The 23,075-nt window shown below is 38.9% G+C and overlaps 1 protein-coding gene across 1 annotated transcript in view; it reads right to left on the reverse strand.

Annotated features, from left to right (window-relative positions):
* LOC107550635 (unconventional myosin-Va) overlaps window positions 1–18,523 on the reverse strand; it is an 87,694-nt gene extending 69,171 nt beyond the window's left edge. The window contains exons 1-2 of the mRNA XM_016231965.1: window positions 18,456–18,523; window positions 3,710–3,820 (exon numbers count right to left, since the gene is read on the reverse strand). Of these exons, the coding sequence (XP_016087451.1) occupies window positions 3,710–3,820; window positions 18,456–18,488 (144 nt within the window). The 5' untranslated portion in view covers window positions 18,489–18,523. The remainder of the gene's footprint in view (window positions 1–3,709; window positions 3,821–18,455) is intronic.
* Window positions 18,524–23,075: the final 4,552 nt, after the last annotated feature.

Here is a 23,075-nt window from a genome sequence, read left to right on the forward strand (position 1 = left end):
GTTTTGAGTTGATTAGCTGATTGGCATGTCACCATATTCTAATTTGTTGAGATAGTGAATTGGTGGGTTTTTGTGAAATGTGAGCCAAAATCATCACAATTAAAAGAACCAAAGACTTAAACTACTTCAGTCTGTGTGCATTGAATTTATTTAATACACGAGTTTCACAATTTGAGTTGAATTACTGAAATAAATGAACTTTTCCACGACGTTCTAATTTATTGAGATGCACCTGTACATCTTCTGAAGTCAGATGATGGGTTTTTGTGAGGAATAGACTGAAAAACTGACTTATTCATGCTTCAGCATATTCAAACCTGAATCGGTCACAACACAAGCCACAGGAGAACCAATAGCATTCGACATCATTGACTTCTGTGCTATGAAAATTATCTCTGTGTCAAAAATCCACAAATCATCTACTTTTGTTTTCCACTGAAATATTTAAATCAAATGAATTTGGAACAATATGATTGCCATTCTTTTAAATAACACAAATTCATTCCTAGTTCTCATAAAAATAAAAATATTACTATCATAAAAATACTACCACTGCCACTTTTACTGTCATTACCCCCCTACAGAGATCACTGATGTGAGAGTTAAAGACTCATTTAGACCCAAAGCCATTGTCTGAAGGAATGTTCAAAGGTGTTTTGTGCATAATTATTAGGAAGTTTTTTTTCTTCTACAGGTAAAATGGACCATTGCGTCAGCAGGGTCACAAAAACAGTTGTTGAATACAAAGCATTTATAACTTTAAGCCACATCTTCCCTCATCAATTAAATATCAAATGATTATATACAACCTTAATAGTAATTGTTAAGATTGTTTAGAATTGGTGAAATGTGCTTGTAAAAAAATATGATCAGAATATTGACTTAATTATGCATGAAGTTCTTTCATTCATTCATCGGATAGCTGTACATTTATGAAGTGGAACTACTTATCCAATGTAGGGGAATTTTTGCATTATTACTGACATACAGTATTCGCTGTAGGTTTCATGTAAACAGTGCTTTACAGATCACATAACGTCAGGTGTGTTCTATACCACTTTCTGGTACAATCTGAACTTTGATTTAAAGCAAAATTAACTCGTTTTACTTTTTACATTATAATTGAGCAGAAAGCAGTGTTCATTTTGACAGCAAATTTTGATTTAGTTTTAGTCATAGTCTTTTGACTAAAATTCCATTTAGTTTTAGTCATATTTTAGTCATCTGAATTGTTTTTAGTTTTAGTCGAATAAATCTACAGTAAATTTAGTCGGCTAAAATCTAATGGGTTTAGTTACAGTGTAATGCATTTATTAAGCATTTCTCTAAAATTTCCAAACTAATTATATAGGTTTGATATTAAGGTTTTATCATGATAGACACCGATTTAACTGCGGTGACACACAACATGCCTTTATGTTAAAATTAAATAAAACCACTTTTCATAAAGAACAAGAGCATGGTCTTATTTTTAATGAAATATCAATGGTTATATAGGCTAATTATGCATTCTTTATAGCAACTTGTTTACCATATTCTTCATTCTTTCAAGCAGACATATTTCTATCAATAAATTTAGATTAATCTTTAGGGCTACTAAAGTTTTTCAGTCAAGAGCAGTTCATTATTTTCAGTCTTTCTTTTGTTGCTTGATTAACATCAATGACTCGGGACAATAGCCACTTAGGCTGCTATCTCTTTAAAACTGAATGCACAGCTGCAATGGATGTAATGTACTGATACACGTTCTCCCTACTGTTTACATTCACTTAAGACGTAATCAACTGTGTTTACGTGAATACTTGTCAAAACGGACAATTCGAAATCATTTTGTGTGTAATTCTCCGTTCATGTGACGCGAGAGAGTACTTGCACACTGTGAGATGCGCTTTCTGTGTGTATGTGTGTGTGTATGCTTCAGTGGCTACGTTTACATGCACAATTTTTGGTTCAATCGGACTGAATTAATTCCGATTGATGAATCTGAATGTAGTGTTTACGTGAATGCTAAAGAAAGTGATTGCGCGTTTATGTCACAAGCTTCAAATCTGATTTGATTTTTTTTTACATGCGGTTGCACACTGCACAAATATAGAGTTTCTCACTGTTTGCACATAATAACCACACTTCTACACGGTTTCTTTATTTGTTTTTAACAGCAGAATTACTATTTATCCATTTATGGATAAATATACATATAAACCGCTGTGCCGTGCTGCTCATATTTATCACCAGTAAAAATGCCCCTCCACGCGCCCCCAAAACGGGTTGCCTTTGGATGAGAATCCAAAACAAGGACTGGTAGGAGGTTGTCCTGCTTCACTTCACAGTTGCTGAGTGAAAGGAGAGTTTTATAATGACAGGACACGCATTTATACAACACTTTATTCAAAAGGAAGAACCGCTCGTTCCGCGCATCATACGTCATTACGCTATTTCTGCGTCACTGTACATGTGCAGACCTTTCCGTTACGGGGTTGAATCCGATCGAGTGTTTACATGCACTCTCAATCGTATTAGAAAAGGAATAAACCACCCCCTTCAATCCGATCAAAATTTAATTCCAATCGAGCTCAATCAGATCGATTAAGGTGTTTACATGAAAGCTTTTCAGTCCTATTGAGCCGTCAATCCGACTACAAACGGATTATTTGGTTGCATGTAAACGTAGTCATTGTCTGCGCTCAGAAAACCGGACCGAATTGAGTTTTCTCTTGCATCGTCAGATTTATCCATATGTCTGCTCTTCTCTTACTCGCACATATTGACATTTTATGTTAGCTTATGTCCCGCCAATATAAAGACAGTATAAGTCATTATAATCAGTAATTATGTCCCAACTGGATGCAACAAATGCCTAATTTGTAATGGATTTTAATGTTTTTGTCTCGTCGCTCCACGGCATCAACAGTATGGTGAGGGGCGTAACATTTCCGTCACACGCTTGAGGTATTTGGCCGACAATTCGAAATCATTTTGTGTGTAATTCTCCGTTCATGTGACGCGAGAGAGTACTTGCGCACTGTGAGATGCGCTTTCTGTGTGTGTGTGTGTGTGTGTGTGTATGCTTCAGTGGCTAATCTGAAATAGCTGGCCAATCACAGCACACCTCGCTTTTCAGAACGATGAGCTTTGTAAAAATCGACACGTTTCAAAAAGGCGGGGCATAGAGGAGAAACAATAATGTACAGTATGTGGAAAATAATGTGTGTTTTTTTACTTTAAACCACATAAACACATTTCATTACACCAAATCACAAAATAATGTTCTTTTTAGCAGTATCATATGACCCCTTTAACACTGGCTGAAAGTTAAAATGTTAGATATATCTCAGCACTGCCAGGGTTGGTTAGTTATTGTAATATCTTTCTATACCAGTCTCATATTAACAAATATAACGTTTGAATGTTTTTGTTATAATTCCATGTGGTTTATTTACAACTTACGTATGCTTGACTGCTGGGGGGCCTATTAATGCATTTACAGTAACATGTTGAAATGATTGTCTATAATACTCAGACAGTGTGACTGACAGTGGTACATTTAAGCTAATGGTTAATGATCTGGACTGCTAACACAAAGGCTGTAGGATAAATCCCTTGGATCAATCCCAATAAAACAGTAAATCTATCGTACTGTGTGCAATGCTAATGAAAAGAGTCTGATGAGGCTTATAAACACTCATTACTCTATTACACACACGCTGACCTTTCCATCCTCCAGTTGTAGCTGCAGTACTCCATCTCCTTGTCTGTAGTCCTTGGTGAGCTCTGCTGACTTCCACACTTCTTCTACATCGGGGATCCAGACCCGTGCATACTGTAAAGACAGAATTATCAGTTAATATCACTCGCTCACACAATGTTCATTGAATATTTCTATTTAACACAGATTTGAGGCATTGTAATTAATCATATGGGAATGTAAGTGAGATTGGAAAATAAAGACATTCTGCTGCTAAACATGTCAGCTGTTGCAGCCAAACTGGGGGGAAAATTAGCTAAAAAAACATTTAATCACATGACACAGGAACTCAAAAACAGGCAAAAGATATTAAGAGGGTTGTGCAAGTTAATATATATTCAAAAATATTTTCATTAATTCAAATCAAAAGAATCATGTCATGCCTTACAACTGTTCTTTAGTTGAAAATACACCACTTTATGCTAGTTAAATGTGCTGTGAATGTCATTTTAAATCATATTTACCATTTTTCTGTAATAAAGTACAGCTGTGGTGATAATTTGTATCAGCTGTGTCATCCTGTCTGATCTGCCTCATTGCTAAATTATAACTGCATCAATAATAATAGAAACAGCATGAATGCAGTCATGACAACAGAAGACAAACATCACAGTTCATCTGAGAGAACAACCAGATTCATCCAATAATCCTGATTATACATGACTGACTGACCCTAATAAACATGAGAAAAGAATCAAACAAAGAAACAGCAGAAAAAAAGTATAGTCACACTTAAAAAAGTATAGCTGCACACTTCAGGGCTCCAGGCTGTGGTCTATAATATTGCACACACACACACACACACACACACACACACACAATATTTATTTAAAAGAGAAAAACTTAGGGAACACTTTTGAGAGATGACACAAAAATATGAAGAGAATAAAGCAGCATGGATGAGCTATAGCAATCAACTCCGTCAACTTGCTCCAACATATTTCTGAGTCAGTGAGGCCCATTTTTCACTCTGTGTGTGTTTTATGCATTTCTGAATGCTGCCTGACTGTGTCAGCAGTGATTACGTCAGAGTTAGTCACACGGGCCAGATGGGATATAGCCCAGCTTTCCACACCATCATTATAACTCATTCGTGTATGAGGCTCACACACAGACACACCGGCACACACGCCCTCCACCTCAGAAAATTGCTCATGCAATTTTAACATCGAGTCATATTAAAGTCAAAGGTACCAATACCGGTGAAATTTCACAATACCATAGCAAAAAAGTAAAACATCCTTCATTTAAATTGTCCAATATGGTGCACTCATCCTGCAACTTTATGTTCACAAATCAACTGTGTTTACTTTATTACCTCGCCAGCGGGAATTCAAGAATGAATTTGAGGGCTTATGCGTAGCCGCATTACCACAAGCACTATTCACATGCTCACAAATACACACGCACACTTTCGACATCAGCAGTCTGATTGCACTGGTACAGCACTAGGTAGCTACTACCGATACTGCAGATACTGGTATACTCTAAAAGTCCTCTAGAATTAAAATAACAAGTAATAAATCTGCATAGAGTACAAGTTATAAGGCTAATCAGTTAACAGTATCCAAACAGAAATTACAATATATCGTAGAAATTTAAATATATTAAAAGACACTAATTGACAATTTGATTATTAAAACAACATACATCACAATGCACTGGTGTAGGAGAAAAAACAAAAAAGTTCTATCTGCCAATGAAATTACTTTGGGATGGCTAAACTAACTTTTAACAGATACACACATTCCAGAAAAATATATTAATGGCTTAACAAAATTAATGGCTCAACATGCATGTACAACTCTTTGACCAATGGAATGTTGTAGTTATGATGCAATATAAAGGCTACTGGTTATTTAACCCTTTGAAATGTCCCTAAGACATTTGATGGGGTCTTTAAGGTCCTTTAGATCACATCCAATTTTCCAAACCCATGCTTACTTGGAGTTCTTTGTCGACCGGTCCACTGATTGTGCAACAACTTATTTTCAGTGTTTCATCAGTTGAATGATTGTCAGACACACAACATTAAAACACAGCTCTCACAGCCCTGTTTTGATTTTGCGTAACATCTAGTCTAACTAATTAATATACTGTTCAGAATAGAGAGATAATGCCTTAATTAACTTTTGATATAGTAATATTTAAAAAGTTAATTGGTGTAGATACTAAACCAGTGTTTAACATTGCACAAATGTACCATATTTTTTTTTTTAAATCATGCTAGATTCACATGGTCACTATTATGCCATTTCCAATATTGTCTTTCATGGAGCGTGTAATGTATCTGTATGTGACTGTTAATGATCTGCACATTTGTAAAGCTGAAAGTGCACAATAAAGTTGTTGGGCCTCAAGAACGTACAACAGAAAATTGGGCATACGGTCGTTTCAACACAAAACTTGGAATTTATCGATATGGATGTGAGCGGTGGCTACGATCAAATCTCACGTCTGGTCTCAGCTCGTGTACGCAAGTTTTTGAGTTACCTGAACTTGCGCACAGCATAGTAAATATGGCGGAGAATTGTAGAATGACAGCATTTTGTTGTTGTCCTGACCGTCAAACGAAGATCATTAGTCGATCGTTAACCAGTAAGATTAGGATGTCTTTTTTTTTTTATACAGGGCTTTAGCGTTATTGAATAGCAGCGTAAACAAGACCGTGAGGATTCAATCGTCGCATCATGCACCTGCAGCGCTTCTGTGAAAGGAGAAAAACAGAAATGAAGTCTATAAAAGGAATACAATAAATATGATCACACAAAATATATAAGGTATAATATAATTAATAGATTAACAAAAGGAAAAAAACCCCACTGTGCAACAAGTATAGGCTGCGCTCGTTTTTGTGACACTCTTAATGCATTTTATTTATTTTCTTTATATCTTTATTTGATTTTAATCTATCTGATCGAACCTTAGTGAACATTAGCTGTAGAGTTGCCTGACATTTCAGCCATTCATAATCAGACTAAAATGCAGTCAACCAAACATAAAATTTGCACGGTTTATTTCAAAAGGTCTGCTGTAAAAATCAGCGTGCATCGCCCAAACAAACATTTTTGCGCATGTGAAGGATTTTACACGGATATTAGAACATGAGTGAAGTATAAAGCCATGTTTAGGCTACATAATAACAGTTATGCAAACAAATGTTACAAATATATGGCAAAAATGAAAACATTTGGATTCTTGTGGTATGAGATAGGCTTTTGCTTGACATTTGTATGCTGTTTATGCTGTTTATAATGAATGCTAGCCTACTATAGCCTAATTTGTGTTTTATTTTATAGTTTAATATATAATTTTATAAGTACTTATTTTTCATTCTTGTTCTGTTCTGAATATTGTTAAATTTAAAATACTTGTTGTAGAGTGAGGGGAACTAAAATAGGCTATAATGTTTATATTTACCAGTAGTGCTGGGCGGTATACCGGTTCATACCGAATACCGGTGTTTATTTTTGTTATGATATTAATTTTTAAAATACCGCAATACCGGTGTATGTCGCTTAAACAACGTTCGGAATGCGACACTGTTTGAGAGGGGTCCCTTTTCACTGTTGCACTGTGGTGAGGGAACAGCTGTAGCGAAACTGAAGCTGTAGAACTAATAGAACGTGATGACACAGAAGAACTCATCCACAATATCCACACTGACCGCCACAAATATCCACCGCCCCCTGCCATCAGCTCCAGCGTCTCACACACACAAGCGTGACTTTAGCACTAGATTTAGCAACTTTCAGACCCTTTTAGTGGCTTTTATCCATAGAATATTCATACTGACAAACCTAGCGACTTTTTTGGATAAACCTTAGCTATCATTCAGCTGGAAGATTTCGCCAGAGCTGTCCCACGAATGCGAGGTCTAACTTTCCTGGAGAAGTGTCACCTCTCTCGGCGTTTGTTCTGTGCAGTGAGCAGCAGAGAAGCAGCACATTCAGTTGGCCGCACCGCAGCCGACTCGTCAATAAATGAGTACAAAACAGTGTTTCCTAGCACCTATCGCTTACTGATTGTTTGGAATATTAAATATGAGTGTAGTTCATCTGTTAATATCACATGCACTTTTTTGTTTGTTGTTTTTTTTAGTTTGTTACTCAGACGCAGGCAGTGCGCTGCATGAGACAAAAAAGTAATATAGCCAAAACAACCGCATAGCCGCTCTTTAGTATAGATGCATGTTGATTTTATCAGACGATTCTGCGATTATAAATGAGAGTGACTCCTGGTTAACATGTATTAAAAGGGGTAATTTTTAGTCACTATTTAGTGTGGTATTTTTTGACAATATTCAATCATCATGACAGTAAAATAGGGCATTCTAAGTCAATATACTGCAGTATTTCCTCTTTCAATCAGTAGAAAATATGGTTAACACCCGGTCATGCATGGAAAAAAAATACCGTGATGTACCGTGAAACCGGTATAATTTTGAAAAATACAGTGATATAAATTTTTGGTCATACCGCCCAGCACTATTTACCAGTATTTTAATATACATATAAATTACATAAATTAATGTAGCCTAATTGTTTGCAATTACAAGGTTAACGTGTGTTATCTTTGATAAGATTACTTCCTCTTTTTGACCGGGTTTTGTTTCTCCGTGTTGTAAACTCTAGGGGCGAGGCTTCTAAACCGGGGTGTTTTTAGAGGCGTGATATTCAAATGACGATTGTTTTCAGCCGCCACATTTATCAACATGCGATCATTCGTACGATGGGATTGGCCGTATTCGAATGTTTCATGAATCACACGTGAACTCTGTCGTAAGTTGATTTGTGCACACGGATCTTCGTTTGTTTATCTGCGCTCATTTCTACGTTAGATTGATAAATGAGGCCCATTGTCTCCCAAAACAAGACTCAACGCTATACAGCCTAAATGAGTCGTTAGTAATTCAAATCCAACTTGTAGCCATCTCAGGGTAACACATTTGCATAATTCACGCTTATGTTCTACATTGGCCGGCTGCTAACAACTTGACCCCACCCACAAACACGGCATTTTACTGACGACTGCTTCTCTAATCTCGGGGAGTTCAATGCAGGACTCACAAAACACTTGCTCTTGAAAGATGGCTCAGTACCCTGTTTATTTGGACCCGCTGGCTCCACTGAATCACAACCTTTAAGTATGATAAGTAATAGATGTTTATATTTTCTATTGGCCATTCATAATATGGCAATGGGCATGTCGTGTCCGACGCGCTGTATGCGGTAGACCAATCACAACAGACTGGGCCATCTGACCAATCAGAGCAGAGTAGGCTCAGGGAAATTAGAGTTTTAGAGAGACTGAATCTTAGAACTGCTTCGAACGAATCTTTGAGAATATCTGGAAAATTAGGTGAAATTAAAAACATATATTGAGAAAACAAAAGCGACCTATAGGAGACTCCCAAAACAATATATGACCCTGGACCACAAAACCAGTCATAAGGGTCAATTTTTCAAATTGAGATTTATACATCACCTGAAAGCTGAATAAATAAGCTTTCCATTGATGTATGGTTTGTTAGGATAGGACAATATTTGTCCGAGATACAACTATTCGAAAATCTGGAACCTGAGGATGCAAAAAAATCCAAATATTGAGAAAATCGCTTTTAAAGTTGTCCAAATGAAGTTCTTAGCAAAGCATATTACTAATAAACAATTAAGTTTTAATACATTTACAGTAGTAAATTTATAAAATATCTTCATGGAACATGATCTATACTTAATATCCTAATGATTTTTGGCATAAAAGAAAAATCAATCATTTTGACCCATACAATGTATTTTTGGCTGTTGCTACAAATATACCCCAGCGACTTTTTTGTGGTCCAGGGTCACATATTAGGAACCTTAAAAATGGCATTTTAAATGAAAGAGAAGGTAATAAACATATTTAGCCTGATTGGTTGGAATAAATGAGCATGTTCCTCCCAAACTTTAGTTAGGTACTCCATATTATGTGGTCTACCCAGTAAGAAAACATACATCTAAAAGATGTCTTTTAAAGAGCACTTCATCTGGAAAGCATCTATTCCAGATGAAAACATGCACCATTTACATGTCCTATCTGTATGAACTCTTTAGTAGACATTATAGAAGCACATGATGATGCATAATAAATCAGTCATTTGGGCATCACCATAGTGACGGTTTCCCCTCGGGGGTGATGGGGGTCAGGTGTGAATGAGCAGAGGAGTTACAGGAGGAGGTTGGGTTTACCCAATCAATTTAAAAAGAAACAGTCAAAATCTATTTTTATCTGTACAGTGTACATGTATTCTTCTCTGTCTGCCTCTTTTAATTATTCCTTAATTTCCTTGTTTGCCGGCACACTGATTAACAAAATCATTTTGCAGAGATGTTGACACATCAGTATAACTGAGAGACTTCCATACTATCTCCATAGCGACCGCATTGTCCCACTCATGGAACCAATCAGCTTGTTGTAAAGTTATTGGGGCAGGGTTATGCTACATTCATGTCATGCATTTTTTTATATTTTATATCTATCCATTAAATCATTCTCTTTTGGAAAATTATAAGAAATATCAAACAGTAATATGCAGAGCTTTTATAAAATTTGTCCAGTTAGGACCTTAAAATAATTATACCAACCCTCTACACTGCGAGTAAATCTTTTGCATACATGACTAAATTTCACATTTGTGGCTAAATATTGTCTGCTGTTAGCCACTGGCTAATACATTGGTAGATTTCACTCGCCAGTAGGGCTGAACAATTTTGGAAAATAATCTAATTGCGATTTTTTTACCAATATTGCGATTGCGATTTAATATGCAATTATTTTTTTTAAAGCTCTTTATGTTCTGTATTATTCAACAAAGACAAGCTATAAATCATTGTATAGTATGCCCAACACACTATTAGATAGATTAAACATAAATGCTCTTTTCTGTAGGCCAGGTCTATATGTTACGATGAAATTAGGTGATGCATAAATTGATATGACATTTTTATTTAACAACTACAATCACAGTACATTGACTGATTTGTTGAACTTCCAACCTTGTAAGCATGTAATAATTATGTTTAAATAAGCCTGGTGTAAACATTAATATGAAAGTCAGTAACAAATCACACAAACTAAAGTAGATTGCAGAAATATAAAAACAAATCTGTTGCTTTATTACCACACTACTTTAGGTTATTCAAAGTCACTGTAATAAACATATGTGAACATGTGCACTGCACTTCTTAAACACTGTCTATTAACTTTAGACCAGTGGTTCTCAAACTTTTTTGGTCAGGCATAGGACACACACAGGCTTTCCTCCTCACCAACGACATTAAACACCATGTATACACCGGACGCGAGCGGCAAAACACAGTAGAACCATTATAATCAGTGACACTGTGTATACTGGATGCGGCGCGACAAGACAAACCCCGACATTAAACTGATGCCTTGTTCTATTTATGTCGTACTGACACAAAGTTAAAATTATTTGCAACGGTCGCTTTGTCGCGTACAATGTAGAGCTGTTGTGGCGCGACGCGACAACTGTAGCGTCCGGTATAGACACGGTGAGTGAAGCCAAGATATGCCTCGTCATATTTTCTGCATTTAGCTTTTAAATGGCCAGCACCTGTCTGGGTCTGTGCGACTTCATCTATGGCTTTTCTCTTCCCTTTCACAAACCGATCCATCTCCCATTCTAAGTTATGTATACTGGATGCGGCGCGACAAGACAAACCCCGACATTAAACTGATGCCTTGTTCTATTTATGTCGTACTGACATAAAGTTAAAATTATTTGCAACGGTCGCTTTGTCGCGTACAATGTAGAGCTGTTGCGGCGCGACGCGACAACTGTAGCGTCCGGTATAGACACGGTGAGTGAAGCCAAGATATGCCTCGTCATATTTTCTGCATTTAGCTTTTAAATGGCCAGCACCTGTCTGGGTCTGTGCGACTTCATCTATGGCTTTTCTCTTCCCTTTCACAAACCGATCCATCTCCCATTATAAGTTACGTCATTTGGCTGTTTACCATTTTATTTATTTTCTTTTTCTGCTGATGGCCTACGCTCGACTTGAAGCCTTATGCTTTCTCTCGCCGTACTTTGATGTCATACACCCATCGATCTTGTTTACCGTTTTATTTATTTTCTTTTTCTGCTGATGGCCTACGCTCAACTTGAAGCAGCGCTGCTTAGACCGATCGGTGTACTGCGAGAGCTATAAGAGAGCGTCTCCTTATGCTTTCTCTCACCGTACTTTGATGTCATACACCGATCTGATATTCAAGTCGAACACACCTCTTTACTCTCGCGTGTCACGTGACCGTGTAATCGCAGCCTCTGCGATTGAAAAATCGCGTTATTTCATATTGCAATATTATCGCAAATGCAATTAATCGTTCAGCCCTACTCGCCAGTGATTGAATTAGAGGCTAAGAATAAGTTCAGCACATTATGTAATTATACATTATCACTGCATGATGGCTTTAGTTCACCAAAGTCTCTCAGAATTTAGCATCTTTTATATTAACATTAGTAGTCTGATGGCCTACGCTCGACTTGAAGCAGCGCTGCTTAGACCGATCGGTGTACTGCGAGAGCTATAAGAGAGCATCTCCTTATGCTTTCTCTCGCCGTACTTTGATGTCATACACCGATCTGATATTCAAGTCGAACACACCTCTTTACTCTCGCGTGTCACGTGACCGTGTAATCGCAGCCTCTGCGATTGAAAAATCGCGTTATTTCATATTGCAATATTATCGCAAATGCAATTAATCGTTCAGCCCTACTCGCCAGTGATTGAATTAGAGGCTAAGAATAAGTTCAGCACATTATGTAATTATACATTATCACTGCATGATGGCTTTAGTTCACCAAAGTCTCTCAGAATTTAGCATCTTTTATATTAACATTAGTAGTAGTAGTAAAAGTATTGTTGAATGACACTGAATGACCAATTAAGTCGGGGCCTAATGGTTAGAGAGTCGGACTCGTAACCCAAAGGTTGCGGCAGGGATTGTAGGTACCGGCAGGGATTGTAGGTGGGGGGAGTGAATGTACAGCGCTCTCTCCCACCTTCAATACCATGACTGAGGTGCCCTTGAACAAGGCACTGAACCCCCAACTGCTCCCCGGGCGCCGCAGCATAAATGGCTGCCCACTGCTCCATGTGTGTGTTCATGGTGTGTGTGTGCGTTCACTGCTGTGTGTGTGCACTAAGGATGCAGAGCACTAATTCGGAGTATGGGTCACCATACTTGGCCACATGTCACGTCACTTACAGCCTACAACATCAAAAGAACTAAAACCCACAAAGACACCAATAAATATAACAAAAAACAATAGGATAAAAATGACAAACTATTACAATGTTTTCCCCATGCAATTACATTTTATTATCGACAAAAAACACACTTTCTATCTCCTGCTTTCTCTCCCATACAAAAACACACACATACAGTACAGACACACACACAGAAACATACATACACACGCACAGAAACTTGTTGTCAGTGCTGCCCCGTGACTTTATAAATAAAATAGTTTTGCAGCTGAAAACCTACATTACATTTCTCAGTAACAAGGTTGTAAGGTCGCTGTTCTTGAAGCAGTTAAACTTACAGTTTCGCTATTAGTAGAGACGCTGCTGCTGAACACTGTTGAGAGACACACAAACACTAGTCTGCAAATCAATGGCTCAAGCCTCCATTACTAGCTCTAAAATGTTTTGTAATTAGTAATGGAGGAGTGGGATGAGATGAGAAATTAGCATTTTAAGACAAATGTCTTGAAAAATGTCTTGAAATACATCATCTGAACAATGTCTTGAGGTGCGGTAACCATAGCATGAGCAGTACAATTGACTCTAGGGCGTTGAATTATTAGAAAAAATAATGGTTTGCGTCATGGCTGCATTACCACCTCAGGTGTGCATTATTTTTCGAATAATTCAACAACCCATCATCAGTTGTTCCTTACAGTGTCTTTATGTAGAGTAAACTAAAAATGTTACTAGTAAATGGCCATTCTTTTGCCAGTGTGTGCATACAGGGTTGAATCCATACTAACCATAAATAATTAACATACGGTTCAGAAACAAACCACACATAAACACAGATATATGCTCTGAAACAGACAACCATCCACAGAAGCAGTGACGTATTCATTTGACTAACCTATCTCTGGAGGAGACAATCCCAGAACTGAGCTCCTAGCAACAGAGATACAAGAACAAGAGGAGAGAGGGTAAAAATAGCAACTCAACACAATCTCTCTCTCTCACACACACTCACACACAGTCAAAAACACAGTCACTGCTGCAGACACAACTTGCGCCTACATCTCTCCCACTTGGCCAAATTCACACTTAGTGACGATCACCCATAATGCCAGAAAATTGAGGATTACAGGATGGTGTGAAAACAGCAAATGTGTGGTTTCAATACAGCTGAAAAAAACATGAGATAATCCTCATGTGACACAACCACATGATTCAGCAGACAGAGACAGACAAACACGCACACACATGACCCAGCAACCAATGAAAGGATATCTGTAATGTGACATAATACATGAGCATGTGGCATGTTCAGCACAAACACACACACACACACACTCATATGAACTGATGCATCTAGAAGGTTTCATTATAAAAATACTCAATGCTCATACACACTGCTAAGTTTTGGAAGTACCATATCTAAATTATAGTTCTGAGTGTATACAGATCAAATTACAGACAAAAATACAATGTCAGACATAGTAATGGCTATAGTAATTTCTCTGTGTCTCATGGTTGTAAGAAGCCGGAATGCTAAAGCCTAGAGCAGGGTTCCTCAAATCTTGCCCTGGAGGACCAATGCACTGCAGAGTTTAGCTCCAACCCTGATCAAACTCAGCTACCTGTGATTTTCTAATGATCCTGAATACATTGATTAGCATGCTCAAGTGTGTTTGATTAGGGTTAGAGCTAAACTCTGCAGGAAAGTGGATCTCGTGGGCCAGATTTGAGAATCCCTGGCCTAGAGTATATTCCAGATTTTACACAAACGCATGTACAGCCAAATGCATAGCCTACTCCATTTGATAGTGAGTCCATGTGTGAATCCATGTCAAGCGCATTGAGTCCAATCGTGTGAAAAAGTTTACCTGGGACATGAATTAACCAGGGTTTAGATGAGGTTAATCCCATCCAGGTGAACTACACCTCTGATTTATCGTCATTAACCTAATCTTCACCTGATGTTACATCTCAATCCCATTCACTTGTAGTGTTTCAATGAAACCCAACTGTGAGCCATGTGAAAGCTCATTTCCTGACCACGTCATTCAATTTGGATGACATTACACAAGTATTTAGTTCATGAAGTTAAGTTTATGTGGTGATTCAGGCATACTTATTCACTCACTACATTTTTATTCTAGCTACCACGTATGCAGCCTTGCACACATCGGTAACAATCCTATAATGATCTGTAGTAGAGCTATAGTTTACCCAAAAATGAACATTCTGTAATAGAATTTAAAAGTTACATACCCTCATGTTGTTCCAAACTCGTATGAGATATCTTAATACTGTACTGGTTTCCATGCAACTATAATAAACGGGGCCCAAAGCTTTGAAAAAAATGCAAAGACATTGTTTAAAGTGTTATTATAGTATCATTAATGACCTTATGTATTTTGCTTACTTTATATGTAGAAAATATGCATGTTTAGTCATTATTAACTTAACATTTTGACCCCAGTCAATCAGAGAAGTAGTGACATCTAGTTATGAACCAATAATTATTTTGTGTCAGATCTTTCCAATGAAACAGTTGATCTGGTTCAAAAACGATCTGAACAATTCAGCGATTCACTGGCTCAATTTTCTGGGCACAGTGGTTAACTGCTCACTGGAAGTTATCAATTAAAATCTTCATATATTCTTCACAAAGCTCTATATTTTTTTTTTTTTTTACTTTTTAAGAAAACTGAAATACAGCACAAGAGAGTTAAATGACAGAATTCAATTTTATTGGTGGACACCAAGAGTTCTTCAGTCAGTTGTCTTAGGGGTGTGCACTACAGTTATATAATATTAACAACAACAGAAAATAAACTTGAGAAGTTAAATTAAGTGTTTTACTGATATATCACCCAAGTTGCCTCAAAATAGAAACACTAATAATTCTTCAAGCCTGTGCCAAAGACTTAAAAAAAATAAATAAATCACACTATGTTCCCAATTAATATACAAAACCACATGAGTAATATGACCTTTATAAATGAGGAATGTGATTATTGTGCGTAAGTGTTTTAGAGAGAAAGAGAGATGGGGGGAGAGGGTACTTTACAAAGCATTTGTAAATCCGTTCACGGCCAAACGGAGATTATGGAATTAACCCTCAGCTTTCACTTCAAAAGTCGCAACTTCTTTTCCTCTATACACTCACTCTTCCCTCACTCTACTCATCCTCTCAGGGATAAACAGACATCCATTTTTATCAAACATGTTGATCACAATCACAATTTCATACAGACAAAGACGTCAGATCAAATCAAAGTGATTCGATTTCACCATAAACCTCTGTATCCTGATGCTGTTTAATATCCAAAACCCAAATTACACTGTCCCTGGTACAGCCCTATTCATAAACTCATAAAACAGACTCATAACACACTCTAATCTCCCCCTCGTTCTAGACAGGACACGTGGTTTGTGTGAGAGCTTGAAGATTACAGAATCAACTAAATTAACTTCTTCATCTGTATGACATTCACATCTCAGCTGACTACATTCTGTGAGAGAGATTTGTATAATGGAAAAGTCCATGATACTTCACAAAGGGTGTCCAAAATGTCCAAGTTGCTCTTTTCCATACAGTGAAATGGATGTGATTTACATTAACAAGTTCAAAAAATATTATAAAAGTATCATAATAGTAATCCAGCGTGCAGACATCTTGTGTATATTGTGTATAACACATATTGTCTGTATAAAACAATATATCCTGTGAACAGTCAAAATCTGCTAAGGGGTAATAATGGAACGACAGTTTTAAAAAGTATTCTTCACTATTACTTACAACAGGATATGCATTTTCATGGTTTCAAACAGAAGATTTTTGTAATAAGAGACTGCATCAAAACCACTCCTTTCCTGGTAAAAAAAAATTAACTTGATTTTCAAAAGTCAACAAATTTGCTAGAGCTAAATGTCTCTGAGTAGCGTGTGATTTATTTAAGCCATGAAATAAACCTTAGTCCATTAAATAAGTATAATGGACTATGCAAAAAATCATTTTGAATGTCTCCAGCACATTTTGTGTATCTTCACACAATGTGTATCTTTGTTCTTATTTTTTAATTACAAAGATAAAATAATGACGACTATTGCAAAACGACACCAACATGACAAAGAATCGTGATAAAATTGCCAATCGTGATTTTCCTGAAAAAAATCATGATATATTTTTGCCATATCGCCCACCCCTATGCTGTAACTATATTTATAACTATATTTAAGATATTTTTTATGGTGTTTTTGTCCTTTAACTTTCATAGAGAAAAGTAGTTTGAGCATTCTTCTAAACATCTTTGTTTTGGGTGAACTATCCCTTTAAAAGTTACATGATGCTCTGGGCTTTGACCTCACAGTTTAAAGGAGAAAACATGGAAAAAGGGAGAGGGAAAGAGCTGAACAGACCATCACATGACAGACGCTCATGTGAAAATCTGCTGCCTGCTGTTTCCCAGAGTCTCCCTTCACCAGCAAACCCTTCACCCACCAGACTCTTACTACTGACCAGCTCTCAACTACGCTTGCCAAAAATGTCTGAAATCCCACAAAATCTGTTTGCTGGAAAAAATAACTATGTTGCACTTGTTTACAGTCGCTCAAAGAATTCCAAAGCCAGGTTACCCAGGATTCTCTGGGGCACAGAACAGTGTTAACCCACATCCTGATGAATTACCATAGCCAAGACAGGATCTCATCCAAACGTAATGATGAAAGATTCAATTTAGTCAAATTAAATGGAGATGTGATGTTCACACAGACAATAAAATCCCATGATATGAGATCACGGGCCATTTCCGTCATGTTGCATGATTCAATCTTTATAAGTTCACCCGGATTCATGCTTATGGATACTGCATGAACACTTCAGAAAACTACAGAAAATGTAACCCTCATGATGATTGACAACAAAACAACAAATGTACAACAAATGTATTCCCTATATATATATATATATATATATATATATGAAAAGTATGATAAAAAGAGCTCTCTCTCTCTCTCTCTCTCTCTATATATATATATATATGTATGTGTGTGTTGGTTTATATACTGTATAAACATATGAACAGTTAAATTACATTATATTTGTGCAAAAAAATAAGCATATTATTAGACAATAATAATATGCACGCACGTTTAAATGTAATATGCAAACAAATGTTTACATTATTGTTATGATTATTATTATCTAATTGATTATTATAATCTGTGCATCTTTAATAGAACCATCCAAAGTATTTACTAAACTGAAGCAGCTACATCAAATACAGGCGAGATGAAAGAATTAGCTTGATTTGTGTCAGTTCGAACCAGAACTGATGTAACAGCTACAACCAGCATTTCAGTTACCAATTTACAGTCTCCAACAAATCCTGATAATCTACTAAGTAACACAATGAATACTGAAAGGCAAAAGGCTTAGTACTTACTTTAACAAACATAAAATCCAACTCCTGGTTCATGTTTAAAGCACAACCTGCTCTATTTCATACTGAAGACAAGAAAAATTACGTCTGTCCTATTTCTGCCAGTGCTGGAAACACGTTAGGGATCACTCAGTGCATCTGATTGGAACCCTGATCCCAGGCGGATGTATTGATAATTGCGTCTGGGAGATGATCTTCCGAGCAGCTGATGCTCCGAGTCGGCAGAGATAATTGTTTGTCTGTATCCTCAGCTGTTCTCAGAACAGCCAAACCCTCTAGTGTCACATAAGCAAGAAACTTTTTTTTAATTGCATCTTTCTGCAAAACTGTGGGACAGTCAGTGGACAGAGAGATAGGTTTCAAACTCGCATACAAACATGACAACAGATGCCACATGTAAATGGCTGTGCTTATTTAATTTACCCCTATATAGAACTTATTTACTTCCTAGAAATGCAACACACATGTTGGCAATTAATGGATTGCCGTTTAAGAAAGAACGAAGTCATTCACATATCTGTTTATCACACAAAGGGTAACATTGTTACAACAAAATGCCCACGATAATAAAAAGATAAACATTCACGTTGGCTTCATTTGGTTTTAAAAACTTTTACACAATTTTAGCTAAAGTTTAAATTTGAGTCTAATAATATCATGTGGTGTAACAAATACAAAATAATTTATTTTCCTTAGACATTGAGTATGTTTCCACATCCTAATCATTATTTTCAACATGTTTCACTTTCAAATATATCTTTTTTTATTGAAAAATTTTTTTTTTCAATAAAATTTTTTTTTAATTATTAATTCAGAAATATTGTATCGTTTTAGGCAGGTTGTAACATATGACACTGATTTTAAAACCTAAGTTATCCTTGCCGGGTGGAGAATCTGGAAAATCTTGACGAGCGAGCAGTTTTCTCTATCTCTGGGTCCCAGGAGGGCACGGAGAGTCACGGACGGCCCAACGCCAGACCTCACTCATCCTCTTCCTTCGTCAGCCGGCAGCAGCGGGCGATTCGAGAGTGTCAACAAAGGCTCTACTCACGCACCCTCTGCCAACCTGTGGAACCAGGTAAGCATTGCACCGCACACCAAGACCCCTCTCACAAGCCACCCGAGTTGGGTCCCTGCGTTCCACCTCGCTGCCCCACTGCGGGTACGGCGGTGATTTCGTTGGTCCCGCTTGCACGGTATCTGGGTGCCTGGCTAGCGCTACCCAGCCCGTCTCGCTGGCTTCTGCAGACCATCAGCCTTGGCTATGTGATTCAGTTCGCCCGGCGTCCCCCCAAGTTCAGCAGCATTCGCTTCACAACAGTGAAGGCGACCGATGCTCCTGTCTTGCGTACGGAGATCGCAGTCCTACTGGTGAAGTATGCGATAGAGCCGGTCCCTCCAGCCGATATGAGGACGGGGTTTTACAGCCCTTACTTCATTGTACCCAAGAAAGGCGGTGGGTTACGACCAATCTTGGACCTGCGTGTCTTGGACCAGGCGCTTCACCAGTTACTGTTAAAGATGTTGACGCAAAAACGTATCTTCCCTTGCGTCCGTCCCCGAGATTGGTTTGCAGCGATTGACCTGAAGGACGCGTACTTTCATGTGTCGATCCTTCCGCGCCACCGACCATTTCTGCAGTTTGCGTTCGAAGGACGGGCATACACTGCCAGTTGTTCTACTCCCTGACCAAGGGAACACTCGGCACGGACGCAAGTATGCGTTTCCCCAAGTGAGCCTTCTCGCACAGACGCTGTGCAAGGTCAGGGAGGACGAGGAGCAGGTCCTGCTTGTGGCGCTGTATTGGCCCACTCGGACCTGGTTCCCCGAACTAATGCTCCTCGAGACAGCCCCTCCCTGGCAGATTCCTCTGAGGAAGGTTCTGCTGACCCAGAGACGGGGCACCCTGTGGCACCCGCATCCAGACCTCTGGAAACTTCATGTCTGGTCCCTGGACGGAACGCGGAGGTTCTAGGTGACCTATCCCAAGAGGTAGTTGACACCATCACTTCGGCGAGAGCACCATCTTCGAGACACGCTAACGCCTTGAAGTGGAACCTGTTCGTAGAGTGGTGTTCTTCTCACCGAGAATACCCCCAGAGATGCCCGATCAGGGTCGTGCTTTCGTTTTTGCAGCAAGGGCTGGAGCGAAGGCTGTCTCCCTCCACCCTTAAAGTTTATGTCGCTGCGATTGCTGCTAACCATGACCCCGTGAAAGGGAAGTCGTTAGGTAATCATGACCTGGTCATTAGGTTCCTTAGGGGAGCGAGAAGGTTAAATCCTCCCCGGCCCCCCTCCATACCCTCTTGGGACCTGTCTCTAGTGCTTAAAACACTACAGCAGGGACCATTTGAGCCTCTGCAGTCAGTCGAGCTAAAGTTTCTTTCATTGAAAACTCTGCTCCTGCTTGCACTTGCACCATCAAGAGGGTAGGAGACCAGCATGCATTTTCGGTCGATTCGTGCCTAGAGTTTGGGCCGGCTGACTCCCAGGTGATCCTGAGGCCCCTGCCCAGCTATGTGCCTAAGGTTCCCACTACTCCCTTCAGGGATCAGGTGGTGAACCTGCAAGCGCTGCCCCCAGAGGAGGCAGATCCAGCCCTAGCTTTGCTCGGGTATCCTCCTGTGTTCTCACCTCAAACGGGTAGAGGCACTGAGAGGCCCCGGTTTAGCGTCGGCTTGCTAAAACTGCTCCAGAGTGTCCGTACTGTAGACTCTGTCGAGCTCCTCCATCCCCTCAGCAGCCAGACGTGGTGGAACGCCCAGTGCCTGGCCTTCACTCGATGAATCCTTGAGAACCGGTAGAAGGCTGGGTTCCATATGTGAGACCTAAGTGGATCCCATATGTGTAAGGTCCACGGTATAGCCACAGAGCCCGTGTTTCCCCGGCAGACTTCTGCCATTTCCAAGAGGGTTACAATCACCTCCAATTTTCCATATGCACCTAAACAGATGTTCATATGTGTATTTGCTTCCGAAACCTCCTTCGGGAAGGATGGGGCTTCCGCAGCGTCCATATTCCAAGTGGAACGGGTACGTTTTCCCAGTGTTATCCAATCTCACTGAGTGGGTAGTGCTACGACAACGGTGAATGGTCTTCTTGTAGTGAGCCCTGGCCTACACCAAAAAGGGGCGCAGGTGGCTCGCACAGGGCACTGGAAGGGGCAGCATCCATGGTGCTTTGGTAGGGAATCCCAATTCATCGGTCATGACGTGACTCGTAGTGACTGACTGAAAGGGAACATCTCGGTTACATATGTAACCCTCGTTCCCTGAAGGAGGGAATGGAGACGTCACGTCCCGTCGCCACGGCTGCTGTACCACCGCTGAGCGGCCAGGTCACCGGCTCGGCTCCTCAGCGAAAACCTGGTATGCATTGCACCGGCTGCCTTTTTATGCTCACGCTGTGATCAGCAGCAGCTGGATGCAATAATTGCATGCCAATGTGCATTGGCTCGTTTAGTTACACTCTAAGTAGATTGGTCTCTCGAAGCGAGATCCCAATTCATCGGTTATGACGTGACGTCTCCGTTCTCTCCTTCAGGGAACGAGGGTTACATACATAACTGAGACGTTTTATTGAGTCTTATTGAACTTAACACACAGTATGATCTTCAGGAATCCTCCTTATAATATAATAATTTCCTGTTACATTTGTTTCTGCATGTTGGCCACAAATTGTTATTTTTATTTGGCATACAAAAGCTTTTGAAATATGTATATTTTAACAAAACTGCTTTGCTGCTTTTTCCCTAGGAAATAATAAAAGTTTATTCCAAACTACTTTTAAAGAATTTCATCCTTCCTTGTAATGAGGCTTTTTCTATATTAATTTCCTCACCTCCAAATATGCATGACTTATTTGGAACACAAAAGAAGATATCTTGAAGAATGTTGGGGTGCAAACACCATTGACTTTCATTGTATGGACCAAAAAAAATAAAAATCTGACATTTTTTTAGAATATCTTCTTTTGCATTTCACAGAAGAAAGTGAGTTATACAGGTTTAGAACTACATAAGGGCAAGTAAATGCCTTTTAATTCTTCACATAAACACTGTATGCATTTTTGAATAAATTAACAGATACAGATAAACTGATCACCTTGTCACTGACTCACAAGCTCAGCAGTAATCTGGATGTTGAGAAGTTTATATGAATACCTGACCACCACTGTCACGGACGCTACTGTGAGGAGCACAGTAGCAAGGAACGAGGAGACGTGGAGTAGACTTCTAACAAACAGACTTTAATAAACATCCAATGGAACCAGGAAAACACACGTAGCGGGGAAAGATGAACGTTCAATACCAGACAAAGAACCCAGAACTGGACTCACTATAAATACACCTGACTTGACGAGGGGATGACGAGACACACCTGGAACTAATGAAACAATTAACATGGGAAAACTAGGTCAGGGCAGGCACATGGAGAGGGAAAAACACAGATAGAGTCAAGGGGTGTGACAACCACATTTATATGTCAAAGAAACCTATTGTTACTGTTGCTACGTCCGACAAGCTATGGTGCTCTCACACCACACATCATGTTCTCATGCAGTGAAAAATACATCGTGGAGGAAAGAGGACACTGACAACGCGCCGACAGACAAGACATAGCA

Source organism: Sinocyclocheilus grahami, unplaced genomic scaffold (genome assembly GCF_001515645.1).
Source record: "Sinocyclocheilus grahami isolate Dianchi unplaced genomic scaffold, SAMN03320097.WGS_v1.1 scaffold403.1, whole genome shotgun sequence".
In the NCBI taxonomy this organism is placed as follows: domain Eukaryota; kingdom Metazoa; phylum Chordata; class Actinopteri; order Cypriniformes; family Cyprinidae; genus Sinocyclocheilus; species Sinocyclocheilus grahami.